We start from the raw sequence: 12,544 nt of genomic DNA on the forward strand, positions 1-12,544 counted from the left end.
GATGTTACAATACACGTAATAAATAAAATATGCCTATTTCTGTGCCAGCAATTTATAATTGATGTTCTGCAACATTCTCTGCTCTACAGCTGTGCAGATTATACCAGCATCTGTACAACCTGCTACCCCAACCACCATCAAAGTGATAAACAGCAGTGCAAAGGCAGCTAAAGTACAGAGAGCTCCAAGGATCTCCGGGGAAGATAGGAGTTCCCCTGGGAACAGAACAGGTATTGTCTCCATTATTTTTACATGGCAATGCACTGAACACTGACCCATTAATATGAATTACACTTTGGTGAAACACATCTTTGTAGCTCCAAATGTGAGGTTTGTAGGAGTCCATGTGGTGTGAAGGGAGCCATAGGTACAAAAATCCATGGCAAGCACAGGCAGCCCTGGCAGGTTGGTCAGCTCACATAAGCACCATGTCAACATGATGCTGCAGTTTTTCCATCCTGCAGCAAAATAAAATGGATAAATTTCCCCATCACTTAACAGTCTGTCCTCTCAAACCACTGCATAGCATTTATTCAAGCTTTTAACTTCTTTTCTCTTTGTAGAAAGGGAAGAAAATAAAATCCATGTTGTAAAATGTAGCTTAGCTTCTACTTGCACTGTCTGTTGCCCTCCTCCTCTGTTCCCCCAATCTAGTGACTTCAAAATTTATAAAGTTTCATATTTCTTTTTTAGTTAAATGAATGCATGTGTGGAAAACTGCACACTAAATTTGCAGTTTAATTTTGGAATCACTGTTATTTGTACATACTCTTTTGATTAATTTATTTTTTCTTGCTGTCATTTTTGTTTTGCCTCTCTTTACTATTGTGAAATTTTCTGTTAAATCCTTTCTTCTCTTCCTCCTTGAGTTTTTATTTGTTTCAGACTCTGCAAAGGCCTCTAATGATGTCATTCAGAATTTTAAGGCCAAGGTTTTATTGGCTGACATCAGTGAGGAATACTCTGTGTTTCTCTCTTTAGTAATCAGGTCTGCTGTCTGTATCTCATTGAGAATTTAGGAGTTTAACTGCAGGTACTTGAGTTAGAAAGAAATCGTAATGATTGGACATGAAAGACGTTGCATTGATGTAAGCTGAAGTGTTGGGGTTTCTTTTGTGTTTCTTGTATTTCATGTTGAAAATTGGAGACCAAATTTTTTTTAAAAAAAACAGCTTCTCTTATACATGTCTGTGTGTGAAGAGGAATAAGCAGCTCTTGCTACATCTGTTCTATTTTAAAGATAGATATGCATCTAAATGATCATGTTGGGGGAGTGGGTTTTTTTAAGTTCTAGGGAAAAATTTATGCTAAATCTTGATAATTTTTTCCTGCATTCATCTTTTTTTAATTAATATGGGTACTGATGACTTTGAAGGGAAATGTTTGCAAAAGAATAATTAGAAGGGATTAATTAAGTGCAAGTTTTCCTTCCATCATATATACTATGTTGGTCTGCTTTAATATGGTGGTTGAAAATTTTGAGCCATGAGGGAAACATAAAAAGGACAAGTTGAAGTGGAACTTACTGTTTCTATTTTAACAGGGAACAATGGTCAGATCCAGCTGTGGCAGTTTTTATTAGAACTTCTTACTGACAAAGATGCTCGGGACTGTATTTCTTGGGTTGGTGATGAAGGAGAGTTTAAATTGAATCAGCCTGAACTGGTTGCACAGAAATGGGGACAGCGCAAGAACAAGCCCACAATGAACTATGAGAAGCTTAGTCGGGCTTTGAGGTAAGAAACTTCAGGAATTCATCGGGTATGATTTGCTTTCATTTGGCTACCTCATTTTTAATTATCATAATGAAAGACTTGCAGCTTTTTTAGTAAAGGTATAACCAAATCTTCTGAAGCTGGTCCTTACAATGAGATATGCTAATCCTAGGGGTGAGGTATTTGCTGGGTGTTTTGCCTTTTGTCATTTTGAAAGAAGTTAGTAGAATAACTTCTTGAAAATAGATCTTCTTTTTTCAAGATTGTTAATTTGGGTCGCTCACTTCCAGAAACATACCTCTTTTTTATTTATCTTCAATATTTATGCTTTTAGAAACATGCCAAACAATATTGATTGTTGGTGAAAGATACAGAAATATGTGAATTATTAACTTATTTCTATGTTTTACTGTCCATGTTCTTCTTGCTCTTGTTATGGAATAAAGCAGATACTTCTCTGTAATTGTTAGTGCTTTTCTGTATGTAAGAACCATTTCTAACTTCAAATATTCATTGATCCATTTAATTGTTCTTATTGTGTGGATCTTAAATTGAAAAATACAGTTTACAGCTAAGTTTCAACAGTTGCAATTCCAGCATCACAGTGATCTGAAGAAATGGAAGTGTTTCAGTGTCTTTATTTCACTCTGATTTTGTCGTTTGACATTAGTAAAAGGGACTTGTATTACCGAATCGCTGTGGGTGAGGTACTTGAGGAGGGGGGAAGAATGCCAGTGCCTGAATTTTAGACTACTTTTCCCTGATTATTTTAGTCTCTGGAATAATTTGAAAATTCACCCATGTTCTTTGAAATCATTGAGAGTGAACTTCTGGTTTCTAATTCTGATATTGTTAAATATATTTCTCTTGATTTGTTTTCAAGAAAGATGTTTTTTGCCTACTCCTGCAAATTATTTGAGCAGGTTTAGAAATTCTTTTTGTATGAGCGAAGTTGCATTTTGATTGAGGTCTGTGTTTTACTTACTAGCATTTTCACTTTTGGCTACATGTTGTTTGGTTGGGTTTTTTTTTAAAGTAAACTCCTCTAGCATTGTTTAAAAATATCAACTTCTATTTGAAAATACCTCTGTAAGAAGTGGTGGTAAAATATCATATTCTGGCTTTCTTTGCCGTTTTAGGAAGGATTTAATTAGCATTTGACAGGCACAAGATACACAGCTTAACTATATCCTTTTGTTTGTCTTGTAAATTCTTTAGGCACGGTATTGTGCCAGAATTAATTTATGCTTGACAGACAAGTGGAAAAATAAATATTTTGAATGATATTAGGTATTGAAAGATGCAACTTCTAAGAGGTCCTGAGCCTCAGGTCATTAAAAGCAAGGAAGAGCATTGGTAGATGCTTACTCTCATGCTTTTCCTTAGGTATTATGTTTCAGTCTGTTCCTGTTCTAGATGGATCTTTAGTCTGGTCTGGTATGGTTTTTCTTGCATTATTTATATATTAAATTAGAATGTTAATTTTTTTCATAGAATCACAGACTCTCTTGGGTTGGAGGGGCTGCAGGAGATTTCTGGTTGAACATCCTGCCCAAAGCAGGACCTTTCCAGTACAGCTCTTCCCCAGCCTGTATTGTTCCAGTACTATTCCCATGTTTCCAACCTGTGTATCTGTGAGTCTGTGTACTAAAGGCCTATGTGAAAACCTTCTGAAACACAAAAATTATGTAAGCCATGCTAATGTTTCCATGTTTTGTCAACAAATATCTCAGAAGATATCAAAGGCACCTGAAGAACTTTGGAATAATGTTATCAGTGGGATATTAAACAGCATGAATCACTATTAGGAAAGTTTTGCATTTATATTTTAGTCACAGAATTACAGAAATCACATTCCTCAAAGTGGTGTCATTTTGGCAGCTGCATCAGCAACATTGACATGTTTTCTAACAATTTAATGTCTGAAGGGGTATTTAATGCCTCTTGCTACTCCTGTGATAAGCACTGTTGCCAAGCGAAAGTTTAATAAATGATGACGTATCTTGTTTACTAATGTGTTGGAATCACTGTGTCAATTATTCAGTAATACAGGAAATTATGTTGGTATTATGGAGAAATATACTGGCTCTTCTGCCCAGCTGTAAGAAAAGCAGGCAGGGGGGCAGAAAGGGAATAAGAGCTTTTTTTTGTTATGCATATCTTGGTAAATGTTCTAAAAATCCAGATCTGTTTAGTTATCCAGTAGGGAGGTGAGACTTAAAGAAAAATAATTCATCTCCTGTATTCTTTTGAAAAAAAGTTTCCATGTGTCTTGGAATGTTCTGGTTACTTTTTGAACTTGCATGGATATTAATTATATTTATTTTTAGCTTTCGATATTTTTGAATAGGCAAATACTGTAATCAGAAATGCATTCAACGTAATATAGAAAATATCCTCTTGCCACATTGACTGATTTTAACTTGAGTGTTTTGAGCATGAGATGTGGGAATCTAGCATGTTTTGGGCCTTCGCATAAACATGATCTAGTTTCTTGTGGTCCTTTTCCTTTCTGATCGTGTCAGTAATGTGCACTAAATAATTCAAAGTATATTCAGTTTTTTAAAGCATTTTTCTACAGCATTTTTTGAGACAGGAATGATTGTATGGGATTATACAATAAATTAAACGCTTGTACAGAGTTAAGTAACTTAAAAAAATGATGACCACTGCCACTTGACATTTTCCATGGCCACATTTACAAATGTTGTTTTTCTGCGGGTGCTTCATATTGCCCCAAGTGAGCAGAGCTCAGTTTTTCTATGTCCTCTACCCTATTTAACGTGAGAGTCTGCCCAGTGTTCCCACACACTATTTCACATACAAGGGACACACCAGATTATTGCTCATCCTCCCCTAATTCTGCCCAGTACTATAAGACTCTACTTCAAAGCTGAATATAAATTATCATCCCACCCTCATGGTTCATCCAACCCACTGCAACTAAATCTCAGTAAGAGACTGAAAGTGCTGGACACAATTCCACAACAGTTCCTTAGCTGGTGCTGAGATGTTTTGGAGGACAGGGCTGGCATGGAGAATTGCTGGGTGGAAGCTGTTGTGGCAGCCAACAAGTGTAGAGATGCAGAGAAGGAAACAGAGGAGTTGAGGGAGGCAGGTGGTAGTTTGAGAGGTAGAGTGAGGAGAAGGACTGAAAAGGAAGCTTTTTTATAACTGTATGTCATTTAGGAGGAAGCTGAAGGAGAACTTTAGCAAACAAACCATGCTGTCTTTACCCACAGAGCAGTAATAAGCTACTCTGACGCTTCCTGTACTCCGTGACAGACCTCTGTGGCTTCTCACGTGATCTCAGTAACCAACAGGTTTACCAACATTGTTTTCTGCATAGCTTGTCTCTCATCTGTCTTTGGTCCTGCTGCTTAGGCCCTTGCCCTCAAAAGTAAGAAATTAAAAGGCTTTTTTTTCATAGAACTTGAGACGTCTGAAGAATTTGCTTGGATTCTTAGTAACTTACCTCTTTTCCACTAGAGCTGCAAGTCAGAAGTTCATCTTTTAATTGACTTAATTTTGCTAGTGAACAAGAATCATCTTTGCTTTATGAACATGTCACTCAGGATAGAGTTTTAGACAGTCAAGAAATCTGTGTTCATTTGTGCTACATTTGGGTGATGGTTTTGAGGAAATTATATTGTGTGATTTGTGTTGGTTGAGTTTTTACTATTTTCCAAATTTATCACAAACTCGTTAAGCTCATCAAATCCAAGTTACATCCCAGTCACTTAAGTTGAGAAATGTGACACACATTCTATTAAAGCTTGCAGTGGGAGAAGAACAGCAACAAAACTGCAAAATTCTAACTTTTGTTTTATTGGTGTGACCTAAGGTTTTGTAACTGTCTCTGGAGTGGCAGGGTCATGTAGACCTTGTTGTCTCACTACATTTCTGCCCAATCTGATAATTCTTTTGTCACACAATATAAAAGGTATTTATATTTCGAGAACTCACTTTTAGTTGTAAATAAAGGCAAAGACGTAGTTTTGACAACATATGAACTATAACAAGAAAAAAAAAGCCCAACAAAAACAAACAAACCAAACCAAACTGACAAAACCCCACAAATCTAACCCATGCCTTTATAGTTTTATTTCCATCTTTGAAGACAGTGTGGAGAGAATAGCTGTTTTCATATCATAGAAACTGCTTAGTAATTTTCAACCTGTTCCCAGCATTAATTTTTTTCTTCAGAAAGGCAAAGCAAGGGACAATAGTAAGGGGAAAGACAATATTTTCTTATTAAGGCAAATCACTATATATAAGACATCTTCCCTGCCAAGCTGTTCTTAAACTGCTCTAAAACTTATTCCTGAACTGGTGCTTCCAATGGCCTGTAAAATAATTACTGTGTTTTGTTTCTCCTTGATATACCGAGGTACAGAGATAATTTTCAACATTTCCTTTTTCTCGTATAACAAAATGCCTAAACAGTATCTTGGTATACGAAATTATGAGAATCTCAATGAGAAAAAGAGTAATATTTTACCATCTGGTGACCTTAAGTAAGTAATGGATGCATATGAAAATTACAGATGCTACTATTGTCCATTGCTGATTTCTTTTCCATTTTGCAGGTATTACTATGATGGAGACATGATCTGCAAAGTGCAAGGCAAGAGGTTTGTGTACAAATTTGTGTGTGACCTGAAGACTCTGATTGGGTACAGCGCAGCGGAGCTGAACCGCTTGGTCACAGAGTGCGAGCAGAAGAAACTGGCCAAGATGCAGCTCCATGGCATTGCACAGCCAGTTACAGCAGTGGCACTGGCTACAGCATCCCTGCAAGCAGAGAAAGATAATTAAGCACTAGGACCTGTAAGTGGGAACCTGAGGCCTTTCCTCTATTACCCCAGCAGTTGGTGCTCTTTCTTTTATCAGAATTGGAAAATTCTTTTGTTTCTTGACCATACAATATAGAGCATGAATTTCTATAAAGAACTCAGACTTGCATAAATTTGGATCTTTTAACAGCATATATGTTAATGTAAGTTAAGGGATCACCCCAACTTCTGCAGCTAGTGAGAGGTGGAACCACTCCGTGCTGTGACCATGGCTGTGCAAAGTCATTTCTGCAACAAAATTTTAACAAAAATGAAGTCCCTATAGTCCCCAGGCAGTTGTGTGAATGCAGCCTTCTCCAGTCTCTTGTTCTCTGCTGAACTACCAAATGGCGTTTGATGCTTTCAAAGTTTAAAATATGTTCATTATTCTGTTAATCAAGTGGAGCTGAAAGACATGTTAAATGTTACAAAGCATCAAGTTCTTAAAATAACTTCTCTGTTTAAAAGCAAGGGAAACTAAGACTAGACTTAACTGGAGATCAGTGCTGAAAGAGATCCAGGTTTAGATATGGCTTAGGTGAAAAGCCAATTATGAGTGTTTCATTGTAATATACACATAATATGCATATATGAGGGCAAATACCTGTTTTTAAATACGTACTTGACGTTAACCATTTCACAGAAAGCAAAGATGAACTTCTTCCCCCACTGCCATCCCCCATCAGGTAATTAAAAAACTTGAACAAACAGCCCTCACCCAAAGAGTAGATTGTTTTAGTGGGGAGTATTAATGCTGTGTTTTGCAAGATGCTTATACCTGCATGGTAGTCAGCCTTAGTATCCGAAGACTTAAGTTAATCACAGTCAGTAGTCCCTGGTTAGGAACAAAAAGCAAACTGAAAATAGTTTTACAGAGAACTGAAGTTTAATTTCCCGATCATTGTACAGTCTAATGTATATTAACCAGAAAGAGGTATTTTTAATTTAAAATTAAATTCTCTTTGAACTTCACGTGATATTTTTGAAGCTTCTTAAGCCAAATGCATGCTCCAGAGTTGGGTGCAATTTGAAGTCTGATGAGTCAGAAATAGTTGGGATGTATCCTGAATCCTGAGCTACTCAAGAGTGCTTCTTGCAAACTTACATATGCAGTAAAAAGTAGGCTTCAGCTTTTGAGTTTCCGTACTTTTGCTTGTTAGACTGCTTCTTTTGATATCTGAGAACGGTGTGATTTGGGGGTGGCTTTTGCCCTTTATGTAAATAGCATAATTATTATGTGACCATTGATGTTCACCAACTTTTTATAAATTAACCCCCCTCTGATAACACTTAAAGAAAAGGGAAGACCTTTAATTCTGTAAGGGATCGAGTAACTCTTAAACCTTAAACCAAAAGTCCTTGAACAGTGAGGTTCCGAACATAACGTGTTTGTGCTCAGCAGTGAGAGCACTGGGTTGCTGCTCTTGAGCAGAGCAGGAATGGTTACACTTGCAAGCAGAAGGCAGAGAATGTAGACTTGTGTGTATCCTAAAGATGTGTTGAGGACAAGGCTTTTTGTAGGTGGATGCTCATCTGCAGATAGTTTTTGCTTGACTAGAAGTCTTGCATATAGTTCTGACTTCGTGTTTTTTCATCATCGACATGATTAAAAATCAAAGGTTTTTTGCTGGTAATTCTTACTGTTGTTTTCATCCTTGAGCTCTTACAGCACTCCATCTGCTGAGCATGCTGGTGCCATTTTGCTTTTAAAAAAATTGTAAGCCCTGAGGAAAAAATGTAAATGTTACCTGTCACGAAAGGTCAGCATCACTCCTTTTCTTGCTGTTAGAGTTGATGTCACTGATTGGCAAGTTTTGGAGATGACTTGTGCAGGAGATGCAAGTTAGCTTACCAAGAATTATGTGAAGTTGGTATTTGAGGGCAGCAGCTCTGCATGTAACAACACTCCATGACTAAACACAAGTCCAGTACGAGTCACTAGTTCTAGTTAGCAGAGTTCTTGAGAGGCCTTTTTAGTTAAAATACAGTATGAAAAGAAAAGAAGCTTAAAATACCAGCCTCCTAGATCAAACCAGACTGTGGGAGGATAAACACACAGCAAAATTGAAAAGTAGCATCAATACTTCATTCCCCTGCCTCTTCTTGTTACATGATAAGCCCTATGGTAGAAACTTCTGCTCCCGCTCTTTGTTTGTAATTACATCCTGTTGTTGCTTTCAGCCTTTCAGTAGAAGTAATGGTCCTTGGGGTTTGTGTGGCTCCATCTGCTTTTCCACCATGTTCTAATTAGTAAGGAAAGAACCTTTCAAGTGGTATAAAATTATTATCAGACTCTCTGTAGCTGAGGGAGAAATCTGTGACTAACTTGATGTCTTCAGTAAAACAAAAGATGTAGAATATATCGTCAAAGGATTTTCTTTCCTTCTTTCCAGAAGGAAAACAGAGAATATTCCCAATTTTTGTAAAACAGAAGGGTTTTTGCATACTTTTTACTCTTTAAATAAAGACACTTATACTCTGCTAATAATTACGTATTTCTTTTGTGTTTTGCTTTTTTTTTTGTAATTTTACATAAACCAATTATTTTCTATTTTTACTCTGATAAAGTATTTGTGCATAAAATGTCAATATATAGTAAAATAAGTGTTATACGGCTAATTTGCCTTCTTAATTTTTCAGACATTTGTAATGTCTTTCGGGGACAAGCAGTCCAAAGATTAATACCTGCTCTTTATTCTGTTTTCTCTTAAAGTCTGAAGTTCAGTACAGAAAGAAGGCAATCTCTGCTTATACTCTGAAGATGCATCTTCTTTGACTCAGTATTTGGCTACGTGTTTCTACTTTTAAACTGTAACTCGGTGTCCTTTATTTCTGTAGCAGCTTTCTTTAATATCTTAATTGTAAATCTCAGAATGGTGCTTTGATTAAACAAATGATGAAAACTCAATAGTAGAACAGAATGGAACCCTGTGAAATGATTCAGTTTATGCTTTTAGCAGTGTTTAAATCAGAAAGATTCATGTTGACCTGTAAACTTGGGGTTTTTTTATTCCTACAGATGGCCCTATTTACTTCATGTGTCCCTGCTAACAAAACTGTTAGTACTGTCCATGTTAGAAACAAGATAAAATTCTGATTATACTGCTCTTACCTTGTTTCTACTGAGACACAATTTAAAAATACTCTCATTATACCTCTGAACTCCTCCATCTGGACTGCCAAATTCAAGACTGAAGTATTTTGTCATCTTTAAACCTACCATATCACTTGATTTCAAAATGTTTATATTTAGCTTAGCAGCAACAACATGAAATGGACTGAAAATACTGGTTTTCACACCTTTCAGTAACATGTTGGACTTGATGATCTTGAAGTCTTTTCCAACCTAAATTAAGGTACAATTTTAAAGTTCACTTACAAGTGTTCCGATATCATATTAATGGAGGACCTTTTATCTGGGTTCATAGCTAATAGTATATTTATCCAGTGTAAATTTCTTTTGGGATTCCTATAATACAAAAATTGTTATTGAAACAGTGTAGGGAATTAAAACTAACAGCCTACAATTTCCTTCTTAATCAAGATAAGCTGCTGTGGGACTCTACTGCCTGATCAAGAAACTGTTATAAGGTCCATTAACACAAGTTTGTGGGGAATATTTTTACTGACTGGACTGGGGTGTCTTGTTCTTCAAGATCATACATATTCTTAAAGGTTGTGGGTTTAATATTGCTACCTCAGGGCTGCTAAAATACATTTGGGTTGATACTGTTCAATTTTTTTCCTTTGGAAAAGTAATTCTTAATATGAGTGATGCCAAACAAGAAATTAATTAAAGGAAAGGAATTAATGATTGACTCTTGCTGACTTTGGCGAGGGAAGACATGCAGACAATCAGTGTGATTGATAAAGCAAGCTTCGTTTATTGGCAATACAGAGGCACTTATCTAGTATGAGTATACATGCTTGTCAGTTCTTGATTGGTTTAAACTTACGAAAGCGCATTCTTGTTTCTACATAATTGGGTTAGATAAAAGACTACATTGGCAAGCTTCTACTATTTATGTTTTAACTTGGGAAATCAAAGTTCTTCCTCCCCTCTCATGGTCAGTACATCTTATCAGCACGGCACTGTACCTCCTTAAAACTCCCTTTTGGTTCTCAGGCTTGTTTCTCATGCAGGCATTTTCTCATGCAGGCATTTGCTTGTACAGCTCTTTTATTGATCTGTACCCTACAGCTCTATCAATGATCCATGTCCCTGATACTCTAACCATTCTTCAACAATTCCCCCTTTTTCTTTTTGTACAAGCAATACTTGATTGGCTACAGATGTAGTAACTTTTTATATCATCTTTTGCAAGCATTGGCACAGGCAAGGTAAGCACACTATTATTAATAATATTGCTAGTCCTACAGTAATCAAATGCTGCACGAGTCCAGCTGCTGGGTACCCACAGAGGTCCTGCTGGGGTAAGCACGCACATGTAACCTCTACCTGAATATTGAACCTCAGCGGGCCCTTGCCAGATCCTTGTAGCTGGGTGCCTATACATCACATAAAAAGGCTTTGCTACTTTCCTCCTTGCTTCTGCAATAGCACTGTGAAGATAAGCAGGTGCAGCGTCACTATCTCCAAACAAACACAAGTAATTTAATACATACAAAGCTTTTGTTAATTTTTCCTGCACATCTGGAATGTCATTGAACTTGACTAGATATAATTTCAGTGTTTGATTAGCTCGCTCTACAATAGCTTGCCCTGTGGGTACATGACGAATTCCAGTGATGTGCCACGCACTCCATTGCTGGCAGAACTTGTGGAGCCCCTTGCTAGTATAAGCGGGACCATTATCTGTCTTAATCTGTTCTGGTACGCCCATCATGGTGAAGCAGCTGGTCAGATGTCGAATCACATGAGAGGCCTTTTCACCTGTCTGCGCTGATGCCCATATAAATTTGCTGCAAGTGTCTATGGTGACGTGCACGTACTTCAGTCTGCCAAACTCAGGAACATGGGTCACATCCATTTGCCATATTTCGTTCAGGCCTAAGCCTCGGGGATTAACCCCAACACTGAGACCCGGACCATGATGACTACATGTAGGATATGCCTGTACTATTCCTTTGGCTTCTTCCATGGTGATGTCAAATTGCCTATGAAGACCTCTGGCATTCTGATGGAATGTGTCATGGGCTTCCCATGCTTTTGCAAATTCACTTAATGGCACTGTCACAGAGACTAACTGATCTACATAGGCATTCCCTTCGCCCCGGCCCTCTGTCCATTGATGACTCCTAATGTGTATTATAGCATAGGCACACGATCTCTGACCAATGGCTGCTTGGAGCTGGCGCAGTAGTTCAAACAGGTGTCTGTTGCTTATGTCTTTTATCCTAGCATCCTCTATTCGTTCTACGATGCCAGCAACATCTAATGAGTCTGTCACTACATTAAGCTTAACGGTCAGCCATCGCTTGAATGCCCAGACCACTGCGGCTAATTCAAGGGTCTGCAAAGAGTCTCCAGGTTCAGCCTCTAGTATCTGGTGACACCATTGTCCTTGAACTTGCCACGTCGCAGCTGCTCATTGGGACTTCTTTCCAGCGTCGGTGAACACTGTTACTGCTCCTTGTAGTGGTTGTTTGCTCCTTTTGGGAATCTGAATCCATGTATGCTGTGTCATCCATTTCAGTATTGGGGCCTTGAGTGGTTGTACTTCAATTTGCTGGGCATTGCATAACAAGCTAATTTGCAAGGCTTGAGAATGTTGCAGATACCACTCAAGCTCATTTCTTTTCATTGGCAAGTAGATCATTCCTGGCTCTTGCCCAGTGACTTGTATTATACGGTTGCGGCCTTTCTGTATCAATTCTGCCACATTATCGATTTTTTGTTGCAATGTTGTTTTGGGCTGTAGGCTTGTGAACATCCACTCCAGCACCCTAACTTGCTCCCCCTTTTTCTTTTTGCACTGAGTCAGTGCACCAATAAGTTGACTCTCTCCGTGGAGGACAGTATAGTTGACTGGA

At 37.7% G+C, this 12,544-nt stretch overlaps 1 protein-coding gene across 6 annotated transcripts in view; it reads left to right on the forward strand.

Moving 5' to 3' along the window:
• Window positions 1-12,544, forward strand: part of GABPA (GA binding protein transcription factor subunit alpha) — a 102,544-nt gene that overhangs the window by 18,156 nt on the left and 71,844 nt on the right. For 2 of the 6 annotated variants that reach the window (XM_082279369.1, XM_082279372.1), the window contains exons 8-10: window positions 90-230; window positions 1,544-1,736; window positions 6,305-9,233. In XM_082279369.1, coding sequence (XP_082135495.1) covers window positions 90-230; window positions 1,544-1,736; window positions 6,305-6,533 — 563 coding nt within the window. In that variant the 3' untranslated portion in view covers window positions 6,534-9,233. Of the gene's footprint in view, window positions 1-89; window positions 231-1,543; window positions 1,737-6,304; window positions 9,234-9,263; window positions 9,607-11,912; window positions 11,999-12,544 lie in introns of those variants that run through there. The other 4 variants (XM_082279374.1, XM_082279371.1, XM_082279370.1 and 1 more) reach the window with 4 other exon arrangements.

The sequence above is a fragment of the Coloeus monedula genome, assembly GCF_965178545.1.
Source record: "Coloeus monedula genome assembly, chromosome: 3".
Taxonomy (NCBI): Eukaryota; Metazoa; Chordata; class Aves; order Passeriformes; family Corvidae; genus Coloeus; species Coloeus monedula.